At 46.3% G+C, this 18,241-nt stretch overlaps 1 protein-coding gene across 1 annotated transcript in view; it reads left to right on the plus strand.

Annotated features, from left to right (window-relative positions):
• The first annotated feature begins 14,523 nt into the window (after window positions 1–14,523).
• Window positions 14,524–18,241, plus strand: part of scfd2 (sec1 family domain containing 2) — a 118,421-nt gene continuing 114,703 nt past the window's right edge. Inside the window, exons 1-2 of the mRNA XM_083648394.1 lie at window positions 14,524–15,405; window positions 16,649–16,817. Coding sequence (XP_083504520.1) covers window positions 14,592–15,405; window positions 16,649–16,817 — 983 coding nt within the window. The 5' untranslated portion in view covers window positions 14,524–14,591. The remainder of the gene's footprint in view (window positions 15,406–16,648; window positions 16,818–18,241) is intronic.

An 18,241-nucleotide genomic window follows, 5' to 3' on the forward strand; every position in this document is an offset into this window, starting at 1 on the left:
TTCCTTGAAGGATGTGAGGATTTGGCAGATGACTGAGATGTGAGAGGAACCATCCTTTCGGGGCGAGTACAGAGTGAATTCAGGCAGCACACGTAGACACAGAACATTGGGGGAAAGGGAAAGAGGAGGATTCAGAAAGAGAAAAAGATGAAGGGACAGGAAGTCAGAGAGACGGATAAACTGAGATAGATTGGGACAGGCTGGATACAGGCAGCATCCAAGGGAAATAAGCCAAGTAGCAAACAGAATAGGAGTGGAAGAGCATTTAGACCTAAAATATGCAGGAGAGCCTAAGGTATAATGTGTACCACCTTTGATCTAAGTGGTGTAAATTAGAGCTGAAATGTGGGAGTATGCTGAGAGGTTGTGACTTGGAGCGGAACAGGGGAGCCAGGGATGCGTTGCCGTTGGATGCTGATAAACAGGAGATTGGAGTCCCAGGGCTGCTGTCTTGCTTTCTACCTTATTTGGCTTTTGGTCCAGCTGTAGGATGACTAAAACACACAGTATACAGTACAGTGCCCAAACCACTCTACATCAGAGTGAAAAGCACTGATTTCAGAAAACCTAAATATGGGACCTCATTGGTTCTCTGTTCATGTCAAATAGGAATCATTGGGGCTGTCTCAGACATTATGCCCACTATTGGTTCCAACAGCAGTAATTTTGCTTACCATTTTCACCACTAAAAGTTAATTTAAGGTCACTGCAGAGTGTCCGGTGTTCCCGGTGTGGAGGGTCTGTGTGGCGAGGGCGGATCTCCGCAGAGGGTCTGCGGAGGGACCGCACCGACCTCCATGCTCCTCTCCAAAAATGAAACTCTGTGGAGGTCTCCACAAAGTAATGCCGCAGTCACTTCCAAGGCTGATAAGGATGTATTGTCTTCATGCAAACTGACAGCTGATTCTGTGCTTCCCGCGGACACCGCGCTGTAACGTCACCGGTCTCACGAGCACGCGCGCGCGCGCGCACACGCACGCACGCACACGCACACACACACACACACACACACACACACACACACACACACACACACACAGACTCACCTGTCCAAGTTAGGGATGAGGGGGGTTGGACGGAGTCCTGGAGGGTAAGGGAAAGCTACATGGGAGAGGAGAGGCTGCTGTTACAATCAAGTCAGGTGCTTCCTCTCATATCAACTCTGAAGATAAAAAATTATGATGAAAGATCGAGGATAACCCTTTTCCAGGCTCTTCAAAAGCCCCCCCCCCCCCATTATCCCAACGGATCCCCATCCGTTTATTTATTTTCATTTCCTAGTTCTGGAGTGTGTCCGTGTGTGCTCAGTTCATCGTCTCCACTCTCCAGAGTCCCCACCCCAGAATTGAGCGTGCACAGCGCATGGAAATTCTGTTCATCTTAATATGATGTGAGGTTCAGTTTGCACAGAAACTGCTGGTAGAAATACTTTTTACTTTTATACAGTACTTGATTACATTTCAGTAAACAAGCTGAATCAACTGAGTCAACTGACGCAGTTAAACAGTCAGCTACTGTATAGACGGACTTGATGACAAACAGCTAATGTTAGCTAGTAACTAATGTGTGTGCTAACATTAGGTTCGAGGCTAGGTGTCTTTTTTTCTGAAGATAACGTGTCCGGTAGGCACTGCTCAATCCACTCGTCCATAGATAAGCCACCCTGGAGGTCGAAGTTAACCTTAAAATACATTTTTCCATGTTGGTAGGCAGCTAGCAAACCTTTGCTACCTTGCTAACCAAAAATATCATCACCTAGAGCCACCAACATCAGCTCCTGTATGGTGGCGTCACTCCTAACATCACATAGAGCCACCAATATCAGCTCCTGTATGGTGGCATCACTCCTAACATCACCTAGAGCCACTAACATCAGCTCCTGTATGGTGGCATCACTCCTAACATCACCTAGAGCCACCAACATCCGCTCCTGTACGGTATCACACCTAACATCACCTACAGCCACCAACATCACCTCCTGTATGGTATCACTCCTAACATTACCTACAGCCACCAACATCAGCTCCTGTATGGCATCACTCCTATCACCACCTAGAGCCACTAACATCAGCTCCTGTATGGTATCACTCCTAACATCACCTAGAGCCACCAACATCAGCTCCTGTATGGCATCACTCCTAACATCACCTACAGCCACCAACATCAGCTCCTGTATGGCATCACTCCTATCACCACCTAGAGCCACTAACATCAGCTCCTGTATGGTATCACTCCTAACATCACCTAGAGCCACCAACATCAGCTCCTGTATGGCATCACTCCTAACATCACCTACAGCCACCAACATCAGCTCCTGTATGGTGGCATCACTCCTAACATCACCTACAGCCACAAACATCAGCTCCTGTATGGTATCACTCCTAACATCACCTAGAGCCACCAACATCAGCTCCTGTATGGCATCACTCCTAACATCACCTAGAGCCACCAACATCAGCTCCTGTATGGCATCACTCCTAACATCACCTACAGCCACCAACATCAGCTCCTGTATGGTGGCATCACTCCTAACATCACCTACAGCCACAAACATCAGCTCCTGCATGGTATCACTCCTAACATCACCTAGAGCCACCAACATCAGCTCCTGTATGGCATCACTCCTAACATCACCTAGAGCCACCAACATCAGCTCCTGTATGGTATCACACCTAACATCACCTAGAGCCACCAACATCAGCTCCTGTATGGCATCACTCCTAACATCACCTAGAGCCACCAACATCAGCTCCTGTATGGTATCACTCCTAACATCACCTACAGCCACCAACATCAGCTCCTGTATGGTGGCATCACTCCTAACATCACCTACAGCCACCAACATCAGCTCCTGTATGGTGGCATCACTCCTAACATCACCTAGAGCCACCAACATCAGCTCCTGTATGGTATCACTCCTAACATCACCTAGAGCCACCAACATCAGCTCCTGTATGGTATCACTCCTAACATCACCTAGAGCCACCAACATCAGCTCCTGTATGGTATCACTCCTAACATCACCTAGAGCCACCAACATCAGCTCCTGTATGGTATCACTCCTAACATCACCTACAGCCACCAACATCAGCTCCTGTATGGTGGCATCACTCCTAACATCACCTAGAGCCACCAACATCAGCTCCTGTATGGTGGCATCACTCCTAACATCACCTAGAGCCACCAACATCAGCACCTGTATGGTATCACTCCTAACATCACCTAGAGCCACCAACATCAGCTCCTGTATGGCATCACTCCTAACATCACCTAGAGCCACCAACATCAGCTCCTGTATGGCATCACTCCTATCACCACCTAGAGCCACCAACATCAGCTCCTGTATGGTATCACTCCTAACATCACCTAGAGCCACCAACATCAGCTCCTGTATGGCATCACTCCTAACATCACCTAGAGCCACCAACATCAGCTCCTGTATGGTGGCATCACTCCTAACATCACCTAGAGCCACCAACATCAGCTCCTGTATGGCATCACTCCTATCACCACCTAGAGCCACCAACATCAGCTCCTGTATGGTATCACTCCTAACATCACCTAGAGCCACCAACATCAGCTCCTGTATGGCATCACTCCTAACATCACCTAGAGCCACCAACATCAGCTCCTGTATGGTGGCATCACTCCTAACATCACCTAGAGCCACCAACATCAGCTCCTGTATGGTGGCATCACTCCTAACATCACCTAGAGCCACCAACATCAGCTCCTGTATGGTGGCATCACTCCTAACATCACCTACAGCCACCAACATCAGCTCCTGTATGGTGGCATCACTCCTTTCAAGATGGAGAAATTAGAGCAGCCTCAAGATGTCAGAGCAACAAAATGTAGCAAGGCCTCGGTGGCTTCTCCCATCAATAAAACAGGGTGAGTCAAATGCTTGAGTGCACAGTTAATGGCCCCACTTGTTATAATGCTAGAATCTTACGTGACCAAGCAACACAATCAGTTCTAAATCACACACTTAGGCGGCACACTGCAACACACACACACACACGTCGCACGCACAGACACACAGACACACACACACGCACACACACACACACACACACACACACACACACACACACACACACACACACACACACACACACGACACACTCCTTTGAAGAGGCACAAATACACATTCACATCTGGACGCCATCCCTTACTGTTTTTCCATAAAGACCCCTGATGTGCGAGCAGCTCTGAGCAGTTTTCAAAACATAAAGAACGCAAAAAAGGTTGAAACAGGAGGAAGACAAATAAGAGCTGTTGGAAGTATAAGCTGGACTATGGGGGGGGGGGGGGGGGGGGGTATGGAGCTTCCCTGCTTTGAGAGTGAAATGTAGACCATCTTCCTCCCCTTTCACATGCCCGTCCCACAGAGATGAGAGGGCCTGAACTACCCACGATGGAAGTCTGACCCAGGTAGGCCTGTGATACCTCAGACACTTGGACACTCAAGGGAAGAGCACAGTAGAACATAGGGACACACACACACACACACACACACACACACACACACCTCTAACGGCCAGAGAGAGGAGTCCCTGTGGTGCAAGATGATGTCTACTTGCAGGTCTAGCTTCAGGCACTTCCTCTGAAGTCTACTAACCCAAAGACAATGATGTGATTCACTAAGGAACGAGTGTGTAGCATGCAGACAAACACATGAAACAAGGGTTCTCCACTGATCGCCTTCATTACAACAAACGAATGAAATCATTGCATGAGACTGTGCAAAGAATAGAGCAGAGTGAAATAGCAAGTTATTCAAAAAGACTGGGACATCTCCCTCGCACAGTGGTACAGTGCTTAAGAAATGCTATGTAGTGCATGCACAGAAACAAAGTAACCCATGCGTACGTATACACACACACACTTAATACACACCATTCTATACCAAATCCCACTTCAGAGTCGTCTCCACACGCCATGAACGTTAGCGTGAGTGCGTAATTGTTTCTACCTGTGGTGATGTCAAGTGACCGTTTGATGAGGGGCTGGAGCTCCATGCTTGGCAGCATATGAGAGAGCTAATGGCGGAGGGCTAATTGCCGCCGATTGTGCTGGCGTGGCTTTCTCTCCCATGCTAACGTTTCACAGAGCCATTACGCTAGCTGCAGGCTTTTAGATGGAGCTGATACTTCACATCTGACCGCGTACTGCTGCTCTACACTATGGGGCTGGATTTACTTTGCTTCGAGAGAGAGACTGATGATGATGACCCCGCCCCCCATCCCCAGACGCAGCACTCTGCATCGACAGTAGTGCACAGTTCCTCTCTTGCAGCGAAGCCCTCTCATTGCCCTGCTGCCCTGAAAGAGCTTAGTAATTAGCTTTTCGTCAAATGACCCCTGAACAACAAGCTGGCCTGCTCAATTCCAAACTTTTGAATCCATACTGGGTGCAGACTCTTGACATAATGAATCAAAACGGTTTGTTTGTGCTCACAAAATATTTTTCCCCGGGAAACGCTGACTAAGGCCAAGGACTGAATAACATTAGTTTCTGCTGCTCTGCATTAAAGAAGCATTTTAACATATTTTGTCTCCCACCTTTTTATTTTATTCAAATGATCTCCGTCATAATGAGAGCTGACGGGGTTAATGCAGTTCTCATCAATAGCCTTGAGCTGAGGGCATCATGCTGTGTGCTCCTGCACATCTCCTGTAATGGCCCCATCTATTCTGAAAGTCCCGCACACCTGCTCAGCTACGATCAATCATTGCATCACTGCCAAATGAGAAGACACTCAACAACACATACTGTTGCTACAGTAGGCTGAGCATAGTGACCTACTAACTGGCTGTACACAGCATAAGCTGCAGCGGCACAGGGGAGCAGACAGCCTCACCTTGACTGTGTGCTGTGCTGCACTGATAGATGACACAGGTCCAGCGCTGCAATGAAACAGTCTCACTCCAAACTCGGCCTCATTAGGCAAACTAGGCAGCTAATGTGACCCCACTGCATCAGACTCTGCCCCATCAGGTAAGCTAGGCAGCTAATGTGACCCCACTGCATCAGACTCTGCCCCATCAGGTGAGCTAGCCAGCTAATGTGACCCCACTGCATCAGACTCTGCCCCATCAGGTGAGCTAGCCAGCTAATGTGACCCCACTGCATCAGACTCTGCCCCATCAGGTAAGCTAGCCAACTAATGTGACCCAACTGCATCAGACTCTGCCCCATCAGGTAAGCTAGCCAGCTAATGTGACCCCACTGCATCAGACTCTGCCCCATCAGGTAAGCTAGCCAGCTAATGTGACCCCACTGCATCAGACTCTGCCCCATCAGGTAAGCTAGGCAGCTAATGTGACCCAACTGCATCAGAGCAAACAAAGAGCCTTCTTCCCCTCGGCCCCGTTCCCCACGGTCCCTCTGTTCAGCACATTTCTCGTGCCACAATCTGCTGGCCCAGCACTTTTCTCTCTTTTTTTCCCCCAGAAGCTATTTTTAGCGTGTTACACATTTGCATCACAAAAGGAGGCAGAGCCTATAACTTAAAGAAAGGGGAGTGGCCTAGATAAAAAGCGACGCAAATACACTTCAAAGTGGGGGTGGACTGTAAAGCTGGAGTCGGCAGGATGTTTGATATTTTGCTTGTATTAGCAGCTCTGGCACGGGTTCTAAAAGCAGTATGGGGCTCACAGCACACTTCGGAGGGGGTGTGTGAGGGGTAAGTAGGGGGCTTAAGTCTGCATTGCTATTTTGGAATCTTTGAAGATGAAGATATGGCATGCGCTCAGCTGTGTGCCTGGGCCAGGGGGCCTTCCTGCTCTTCTCTGATTCACTGAAAGACTAGGAGGAAGTCTAAAGACGGACAACACTGACAGACTGACACCTGGATGGCATTACACACACCTGCCTGCAGCAAGGCATACATCCATATGTCTACAAATGCATGCGCGCGCGCACACACACACACACACACACACACACACACACACACACACACACACACACACACACACACACTAACCCATCTATGTTCACCTCTGTTCTTCATTTTCCATTGGGTTATTCATTATGACTTATGGTGCAGCTTCACAAACACACACTCCCCCAGATTGACATGAGTCATTTATACAGCTGGCTGGTGTGATGTGTCCCACAGGGGCTTCTCATGGGGCCCTTACAGGCTGAAGCTCTCTGGGTTCAGCCTGAATCTACTCCCGGGCAGACCAGATGGCTCATCTGTTCACGATCAGAGCATCAGATAAGAAGAGAGACAAGGAGATTTCCCTATAAATACCAGGGATATTTTTCATGAGCCTATAGACTGTTTTAACTTGACAATAAAAACATTCTAAATCGAACCCCAGCTCACTTCCTGTTGCAGTGTTTGCTATGGACAGAAAAAAAAAAAAAAAAAAAGACAAGCGGTACCATTGACGTGATTGGACGACATTGTGGATCCATCAACAGGGTGGAAGGGCGCCGATGTCACAGTAATATACAGGTGTGTGTGTGTGTGTGTGTGTGTGTGTGTGTGTGTGTGTGTCGTCACACACGTGGGGTGACTTACGTGGTGGAGGGATGAGTGGAGGAGCACAATTGATATTGGATGGAAGAGGCAGAAGTGGAGGTGGGGGGATGTTGAATGGGGGGAAGGAAATCATTTGAGCAGCATCAGATGAAGCCTCAGAAAGCACCTGCAATGTAAGTATACCTGTTAATAGCTTCTCTCTTTCACACAAACACACATGCACAAATACACTTGCACACACACGCGCACACACACACACACACACACACACACACACACCTGTATATTACTGTGACATCGGCGCCCTTCCACCCTGTTGATGGATCCACAATGTCGTCCAATCACGTCAATGGTACCGCTTGTCTTTCTGTTGAACAGATAATATACAGTATATATATATATTTTTTTTTGATTTCCACCCCATTTTTCTCTCCAATTGTATTTGACCAAATCCCCCTGCTTCCCCGGTCGCTGCCCCACCCCCTCTGCCGATTTGGGGAGAGCCGTAGACACACACATACTTCCTCCAATACATGTGCAGTTGCCAGCCGCTTATTTTCACCTGACAGCGGAGAGCTTCACCGGGGGAGGATCACGCTATTCCCACCCGCCGCGAACAGGTGCCCCGACCAACCAGAGGAGGCGCTAGTGCAGCTACCAGGACGCATACACCCCCATTCCGGCTTCCCACCCGCAGACACAGCCAATCGCGCCTGTATGAATGCCCGACCAAGCCGGAGGTAACATGGGGGCGCGAACCTGCGACCCTTGTGTTGGTAGGCAGGGAATCTACCGCTACACTACCCAGACGCCCTGTTGAACAGATAATATGACTGCAAATAAATTATATGACCTGTGTGTATGTTAACAAACACAGTACATCTAGGAATGCACGATATATCGGCAATCATATTGGTATCGGCCGATGTTAGTCATTTTTTAACATATTGGCATCAGTCCCATGTTGCAATGTTAATATCGGTTATCGGTATCGGCCATATTTTTCACATTGAGAGGAAACAATACGGTAAATCTATGATTTATGGGCTTATCCAAATGTTTTGGAAATAAAGAAATGCATTACCTTTTCAAATTCAGTGTTTACATGTGTTTTTCAGTATGTACACAATTTGATTATCATAGAAATGTGTTTTTATACAGATCATATCGACATCGGTAAATATCGGTTATCGATATCGGCCAATATTTTCATATCGGGGCCTCCCTAATCACATGACATGACATCACATCCAGAAATAGCCCTTGATTCATAGGAATGCTAGCTTTGAGTGTTTTTGCATGTTTCACACTAGTCGAGGATTTGATGATGTAACATTTTCAAAAACAACCCTAGCTTGTCCTCGTCTCAACGTCTCAGTGATTCACTCCCGTTAACGCATTAAACCTCCTTATCTGGGTCATCTTCTTTACTTCACCAAACAGCCCTTCACAGTCCTAACACCTGTCCCACCCAACACACACGCAGATGGGACACTAACCCCTTTCTGTCACTAGGACTTTGAAAACCATACACACATACAAGAAAGACAAAAAAGAAAGTGGGGGACAATGGCATCAACTGGCATGGTGTGCCCTGATGCCTCTTCTGCTACTCACTTAAACACACCTCTAAATAAATACAACAATAATTAAATTAAATATAACACCATATGACAACTTCGGCTACATTCCGGAATCCGGATATAAACTTAGATTTAAAAATGGGGGGGAACTTTTATGTCACCAAGCCCTAAATCCCAATTACATCCCAAACACCAATATAGGCAACACCGGTGCGGAGAACAACACAACAAGATCAAAAGATACAGTAAGTGCTCCTTCAGCCAAGCGTCAAGTTTCCACTCTTGGCTTTCAATAGTCACTAATAGTAATACGGGCCCTCAGAGAGGACGCTGCTGTATCAAAGCCTCGTTGAACACATCATCCGCTGGATAATAGAGTGTGTGTATTTGTGTTTGACATGCTATGACTTCCTGCTTCCCCTCTGGTCCAGGCCTGTCACAGGGAAAGAGGCGGGAGATGCATGAGCGCCTCATAGCTCTCAGAGTCACGTGACCTCCCCTGAAGGGCAACCTCGCTGAGGGAGACGGGAGGAGGGACATCGCCCACAGACAGAGCTTTAATTAAGCGGCCCTGCCAGTCAACCCTATCACCCTCAGTGTGCAGCATGGACCTCCGTCAGACATGCTCAACAAGCATTACGCTAAATGGGAGAGTTGAGGAAAAGATGCTAGGAGAGTGTGTGTGTGTGTGTGTGTGTGTGTGTGTGTGTGTGTGTGTGTGTGTGTGTGTGTGTGTGGGTGGGTTTACACATGCTAAAGCACTCACAGAGCACCTGGACCATAAATAGGACCAACATGCAAGCTGGGATTAGGTGGATTACTGTTTACTAACATGGGAAGCATCTGCTGATGGTGACTGTGTCCATAAGTGATGAGAGACTGTAATTAGGCTATAAAACACCATGGACCCAGTCTACCTCAGACCTCAACAGCCTTGCCCTCCACAAGCTTCAGGGAGCTCTGCTGCTCAACGCTTCCCCTCACTGGCAGCCATTCATGTGTAGGGGAAAACATTTTTCATCATCACATCATCATCATCATCATCAGTTCATCATGAAGCTCAGGATCCGATAAACAATTATTTGGACACATCCCTACAGTTTCCATACCGTGAGATTTCAATTCAGCCTTAAACAGATGGGAATCTGTGTTTACCTCAAAACTTTGGCTTTAACACTGGGCTCCCTGGCCAATACAGACCCAACTTGCTGAGCCTATCATGGGATCGTAGGGACCAGATGGCAACATCCAGATAGTTGTGTCACACACAGTAACAACCAGCTGTTTGGTCCTCGAGGCGCAGCTTTGAACTACACCAGGGAATGGGGAATGGAGTGGGGCAGTGCTATTGGCTGGAACAATTTGACTGTGACTGGGCTGGGACAGTGGCAGTGGGCAGCAGTGACAGTGTGTTACCAACCTGCTTGAGGAGGGATAACCAGCCCAGGAGTCTGTTTCTCCATGGCCAGTGCGCCCCCTCTGGACCTGAGTGGAATAACAACATATTCTCACTAATGCAGTCTTTAGAACCAACATCTTCTGCTTCATAATCTCTCCACTCATAGTTTATTTAAATAAATAAATAAATAAATAAATAAATAAATAAATAAATAAAGACCAATACTATCTGTTGTGACTCTTCACAGATTACATTATGTTTTCCCTCTTCTATTTATGCTCTGCTTGAAAAGAACATGATCCATTCTAGTCTATGGACTAAATTACGTGTAATGTCCCGTCTTACCATGATTTTATTGGAGGACAGAGTCATGCTTTCAAAACTTGCACGGAGCCTCCACTGTTTCTCACAGTAGGCTTTCCAGGTTTCCTCACTAAAACCATAGTTAAAATAATCTGAGATGTCGGCACCTGAATGAAAAAACAGAATGTAGTAATGAACAGTAAGACATAGAATCACTTGGTTCAAAGTGGCACACTTGTATTGAAGCAACTAGGTACACGAATTGCAAAAGCACACACACAAGCACCTATAATCTATATAATCGACTACATCTACAGATGCGTACCAGGTTTCCCCCATGGCTTTTCTTCAAAGGACTCAACATCCACGCCCAGTAGGATGCATTTGATACCGGCCGATGCATCTACATCCTCTCCCTTAGATTTAGTACCAACTGTAAAACATTTGGCAGGATACAAGATGGTCTGAAACAGACACTTGACACTCTTGACATTACTATTTGCCAAGGGTTTGCATGCAATCATTATTTATTTATTCTTTCATTCATTCCTAATAAACGGATCCATTATTCATACCAGGAAACACATCATTCAACTGGCTGAGATGCATTGATGAAGCCTTTGTTTCTCAGTGTAGAGGTCAATTACACTCACCCACTGCACGCACCTTCCCTTCAGCTTTAATATTCAGATTCACAGGTGTGTGCCCAGAGCTGCTAGAAAACAAGTGTCACTCACATTATCAACATATCAACGGAACACCATCATCGCAACAAAGACACTGCCAACACTGCAGACTGGGCTGTGTATCGATAGCCCTAAGCAGTGATTCCAAATAATGCACCCAAAGAAAAGTAATAATATAGCACCACTATATAATAATGAAAACATTGCATAGACTCATACAATTTTGACAAAAGGAGGCGCCTGAGAAAGTAGTGCATGTTGATATTATGCCCAAAAGGCAATACAAACATTAAAAAGCTGGGGGGGGGGAATCCACATTATTTTCAAGAGAGGAGATGCATGGAGAGTAGACAGCAACACACTCACGTGGACTGAGATGAGTGTCCAGTCTTTATTTCGCCGATAGTTACATGAAAAATATCGTCATCATAATCACTGTCATTGTCTTGGTCATCTTGGCCAGCCTTCGAATGACACCATGAAAACAAAAGGAATGTATGAAAATAACAATAACATGCAATGAATCAATTACCACACATCTAAGCACAGAGACAGATGCTATGTCCCCAGAATACAAGCAAACACACAGGATAATGGGGGAAGAAAGTGTACAGAGTGAATACAGACTTTTTTGCAAAGTGCTTCATTCTTTCTACTCCTGTCATGATCCAGTCATAGGTGCATAGTACCTGAGTGTCCATTCCATTCTCATGGGCCTCTTTAGCGCATGGCATTGTCGTTTTACTGGAAAATAAGATATCAGGTGACTATGATATACACTCATTAAATAGGTTCACTATCACAAGTTCACAACCAATTCCTGGTGAAGAGATCTGAAAGGAAGCATGCAGTTATCACCCTCAGATGGTTTACATTTTATTGGAATAAATAACGTATAATGACAACATGTTGAGTCTGCCTTATCTAATGTACACTAATGATCAACAACAGTTCAGATGTTGGATTCTTGAAGGGGGTCATCCTACTGTAGCCACTCTTAGCATCAGGCCTTTCATTCAACCAATAGCATCAGGCCTTTCATTCGACCAAATAGCCTCAGGCCTTTCATTCAACCAACAATAAAAAGATAATTGTCTGACTGTTATCCTTTGATTATCTTGCTCCTTCAGATAAAGACAGATATGCACACACACACACACACACACACACACACACACACACACACACACACACACACACACACACACACACACACACACACACACACACACGAGGTTACAATAAGTTACTGTAATTGACAAGTTATGCTACATTTACTCTGAGACGAAGAGGTTGCAGAATGCAGACCACATATCATTGGTGCCTCAATGATATGATTGCTTACATCGACTTTTGCCAGCTCACAAATAAACAGTGCTCGCCTGGCTGGCAACCGATTTAATGAGCATCCAAATACTTCTTCATGTTCCACATGACTGGCTGCACATTTTGGGCATCTCACACAGTGGCATCAGACACATATTGATTGGACAGCTATAATAACGATCACTGACATTATTGCACTGTGAAAAGTGCATTAGATCGGAATGCTTCATTAATGAAGAGCACTTGGTTCTCAGGGGAAATGATGATCATGCCAGCACAGTTCATTCTTCGCTGTCACCAACAGACTGTCACACTGCTGTGGTTTGAGAGGCAACTAATGGAGAATCCAGTGAGTGAGGTAAAAAAAATAAGGCTAATGATCCAGGAGCAAAATATAGCCTAATGGCTGTTGTGGGAAGCCAAATGGTGGTTGTAAACAACTGAGGTAAATGCAGCAGATTTTTCAAAATTTTTAAGAGTTCTCATCATGGCCTAATCTGGCAAGGTGGAGGATGGATCAGTGTAAATGTTAACAGATGGGCTGCAGTGGGAGGGAAGGCCTACTATATTAGACACACAGTGCTCTAATTCCCGACATACCTGGCTGCCAGTGCCACTTGATCCTCTGCTTTCTCCTCCCTGTCTGTCATACATCAATTAATCAATCAATCAATCAATCAAACAAACAAACAAACACACACACACACACACACACACACACACACACACACACACACACACACACACACACACACACACACACACACAGAGAGAGAGAGAGAGCCGTTTATAATTCAGCCAATGTTATTTTCTCAAACAATAATATTCATATAATTTATGGGAATGACATATCCTAAAACATTGTGGAACTTTTTAAAATGTGATTGTATGTGCCTAGTGTGTCAGGTTATTGTGTGGCTTCAATGTTGTAGCCTACTGTTCACTGGGCCACCACGTGTTGCAGCCTCAACAGCTGTCAGCTGATTTCTCTTATCATAATTTTCATTTAGTCTGAAATGGAGAGGATAACGTTTAATAATAAAATACATATATTTCAACTTACCTCCATACAACCATTCGTCCTCACCACCACTGGCATCGGTAACTTTATTTTTGTCGAAATCAACTGCAGACATTTCAATCCGAATTAAACGAACGGTGTGGTGTTGTTGTTGTTGTTGTTTTGACAGATAACGTTACTCGGCTAACGCTATCTGGACATTTTAAAACATAAAACATGCCAAAACTCGGCACCTGTCGAGTAAAATTAGACGAAAACAACAATGTCAAAAGGCAGTATGCAGCGTGCGTTACAGTCCTGTGGGTACAACAGTAGGGACAGCTCATTTCCGATTAACTCAGCCATGTCATTGGTCACTGACCGCCTCGGGTGGGTCAAAATTGACCAATTGCATCACTATCGATCGATCACTACAACTATCAAATCCTGCCTGAACCATTAAATCTACCGTGTGTCTGTATGTCATCATCTTTTACGATATCGTTGTGGCAATGGCAGTGAGTGAATACTAGATATATGATAATAACACTAAAATCCAACAATGCATTTTAATCTCACTGGTATTTACTATTTCAAGTGACATGTGTTTTGGATCATGATGCTGTCAAGCAGCCAACAGCTGACCGGTGCGTGACGTCTATCTATCGCGACGCGCAATTGCCACGTCACCTCTAAGAGACTCGAGTCGTGTGTTTGTTGTTGTTTTGGGAATGCCTTTAAACTGACACCTCCGATTTCTCTCTGAGTTTGCCGCTGTGTTTAAATTCGCATCATGTTGACGACGGAGCCTTTTACACATTTCCCCCTCCAGATGTGGGGCAAAGTGCTGTCGAAGGTGAAGAAAGCGGTTGTGTTTATGGACGATAAGTGTGCAGAGAGTCTCCACTGGAACGGAGGTGCAGCCACGCTATTCGAGGCTGGAGCTCGTAATCTGAAACAGTTTTCCAGCTTCGAAGCATGTGGCGAGAACGAACCAAAGGCTGTGTTCGTGGTGAGCACGTTGCTGAAAGGCAGAACAGTCGACATCATTAAAGACATCATATCCCTCAGTCGCTTCCAGTACTGCGTTGTCTTCACCACCGTCGCCCACTCCGTGCACCTGCTTGCCAACAAGGTCACGAGTGAGATGGAGGGGACAGCTGTGTTCCAGCAGTTTGAAGAAAAGCTCTGCGAGTGGATGGGAGACATGAACTACACGGCTGAAGTCATGCATGCTCCGGTGGGCTTCGCTCCTGTGTCGCAGCAGCTGCTGCTGATGCCCACGTTTGCACATCTCTTCCCCCTGCTCCCACCCGACCTGGAGACAATCAATGCAAAGCGCCCAGAGAAGAAGAGGTTTGGCAGCGTGACGGACATAGACATGCACTCTCTTCCCTCTGAACTACAGATTGAAATTAAATCCTTAGCCTCAGCACTTAACTCCATGTTTGAGGCCACCAGCACTAGGGAAGAGAGCTTTGCTGTGGGTCCAATGAGCCGCATCATCGCAGGCGAGCTGGCCAATCACCCTCAAGCAAAAAGCCGCAGGAAGACAGCCCCCAATAAAGCATCCCTTATCTTTGTGGACAGAACAATGGATCTCACAGGTGAAGTCCAACGCTACTGTATAGCTACTGTATAGCCTCCCTCTTTGGACTATCTGTCTGTCAAGTAGATAACCACGCCACACATAAACCAAAACATGACCCTGTCTTGGGATTTTATAGACCATTCATGGCTAAGACTATGAGCAGTCACACCATACACCAAAGCTAAGTTTCATTTCGGCGTCTCCCGTTCACACCAGCCACGCGCGTGCCTCGCTCAAGCCACGCTGAAGCGATCATTCAGAATTCAGTTCTATTTTCCAAGCGTGAAGCTGCCAGGCATGAAGTCAATGGAAGTCATGGGCGGGGTCAAGGCACGCAGAGCGAGGCGCTGAGGAAAAGAGAGTGCTTCTTGTGTGACCGGTTTAGCGTGAGCTCAGCTTCAGCGTGGCTTTAGCTTCAGCTCTGCTTCTGTTAAGCGCCTGGTGTGAACAAACGCTTATGAAGGCAATGGCTCTGGTAGAGGTCCTGAATAGAGGGTAGGGAGACTCCAATGATCTTCTCAGCTCCCATGACTACCCTCCGCAGGGCTTTAGTGTCACTTTTATCAATCTGGGAAATTTTCCACTGTTGTTGTAAGACGAGTTGACGTCTTCTATGCAGTGTATTTATACGTTAACGTTATTAGCAAATAGCTGAAACAGACTTTTCCGCGTCCATTTCAGCTATTCACTAATAACCTTAACGCATAAACACACTGCATCAAACACATAAACTCATCTTACAACAACAGTGGAAAATTACTGGAAAGTCGCAGCGCAAGTTGCTATTTACAGTGGAGCATAGACGCGGAAAAGGAAGTGACCATGGCAGGAGAGGCACGCAGGAAGCTGGGGAAAACTGTAGGGTTGTCCCAGAGTGTATTTTTCAAATAAAAATAGACTGGGTTCCCAGAGTACCAAGTGGAGATGTTTTAGTCTACAAAGTGCAGTCTCTGCTGGCCTGGGCCCGTTTGACAATGTGTTCACAACCAGGTGAGTCTGTCCAAGATCTGCACACTGAGGAACTTGATATTCTTCACTCTCTCCACTGTGGAGCCACTGATGCTGAGAGGGGTGTGTGTGCTCTGACTGTGACCTTCTGAAGTCAACAATTTTCTCCTTAGTCTTGTCGACTTTGAGCACCTGATTATTGTCCATACACCAGCCTACTAGGTGTTTGTCAAACTGTTACTGCACACTCACTAGAAATTTACTTTGACTTTTGACCTGTTTTTTTTTTACTCTGTTTCCCTGATTCTCAGGAGCTGTTGGTCACCATGGCGACAACCTGGCAGAGAAGATTCTAACGGTGCTCAAACCTCTCCCGGGTCATGTGACTGATGTGCAGGTGGACATGCTGGAGCTCACGAGCCTGCAGCGCACCCCTGACTCCCACGGCACCCTGGCCCCGGGCTGCCTGGCACAGACCCAGTGAGTGCATCGCGTCTGACCACCCTTTCAAAGAATTGTCTGTGTGTGTAGACAGCACAGTTGTTATTGCAACCTTCAAGGAGATTTTGAATCACGATAAACAATACTCTTTTAAGAGTCAACCTTTCCATAAGGAAAGTTAGTTGAATTTCCCACTGCTGCCTATTTATTAAAGCAGCGTATCCGCAGGGTCTTGAAAAGTATTAAAAGCCGACAAATCAATTTAGGGAAAATTAAGGCCCTTAAAAAGTATTAAAAAGGCTTAATCCCCATTTGATGAGGTATAAAATGTTGTAGCTGATTGTGTTAAATGGGCATATATCATCTCATAGCGATCGCACCGCTGAATTGAATCAAAATCATATTGTGGCAGACTTTGTAATATCAGCAAATATCGTATCGTCGTCCAAATAATCAATATAATATTGTATATCAAGATGAAATGTATGACTTACACCCCTATCGCTGATGTGACGAAAGTAGCATGATCCTCCCATGACAGCCAGGTCGGCAACTGCACATGTATCAGAGATAGCATGTGGTTGTCTACGGCTCTCCCAAGATCGGCAGAGGGGCTAGAAGCAGTGATACTCAACTCGAGGCTCTAGAGCCACATGCGGCTCCTTTATGGGTAGTTTTGGCTCTTTAAGTCCTACTTAAAATACATAAATAAATTAGAAATCTAAAATAAATAAAGGGAGTAGGCCCAGGTTGCGTACCACTGGCAGGGGGAATTGGCCAAGTACAATTGGAGAGACAAATCAGAAAAAAAAATGGCTACCGTATTTAGATTTGTCTGGACAGAGCTCAGTGCTTCAGCTCACTGTTGTGTCCAAGACCCAACATGATATTTAACGTTATGTTCAAAGGGCAACATTTAAGGGAATCTCTTTTGTTTTTGAGTTGCTTTTGTTTTTCACTGACAACCACAGCTTACATACTCAATTAATGTAGCCCCCCCTTCCACCACATGCACACACACACACACACACGCGTGCACGCATACACACACACACACACACACACACAAACACCTGCACCCCACTGCCGCCGCCCACTCAGTGGGTTGAGTGCCACATGACTAACATTAGGTGCCAGGGGTTCAGTGAAGCTTGCCTGCAGACTTGACGATGGGGGGTGCACCACGTGTTCGGCGCCTGCGGTGGGGCTGTTGTACATGGCAGGGATTAGTCCTACCATCATGTGTTCCAGTCTCGCTTGGCCTCTTCTTCTCGTGGTCGCAGGAGGAAACGGCTCTCACTGAGGAGAAGAGTGTTTTTTGGCCGGGGCTGTCATGCAGTGTGTGTCCTAACTGTCGTGTGCTCGTGCACGGGCTCGCGCACAGCGAATGCAGCCGGTCCATTTTGAGCTAGGTGGGAGGTTCTGTCCTGGTGGAACCAGCCTTAGATGTGACTGGCCGCTGC

This window comes from Poromitra crassiceps, assembly GCF_964638095.1.
Source record: "Poromitra crassiceps genome assembly, chromosome: 12".
NCBI lineage: Eukaryota > Metazoa > Chordata > Actinopteri > Beryciformes > Melamphaidae > Poromitra > Poromitra crassiceps.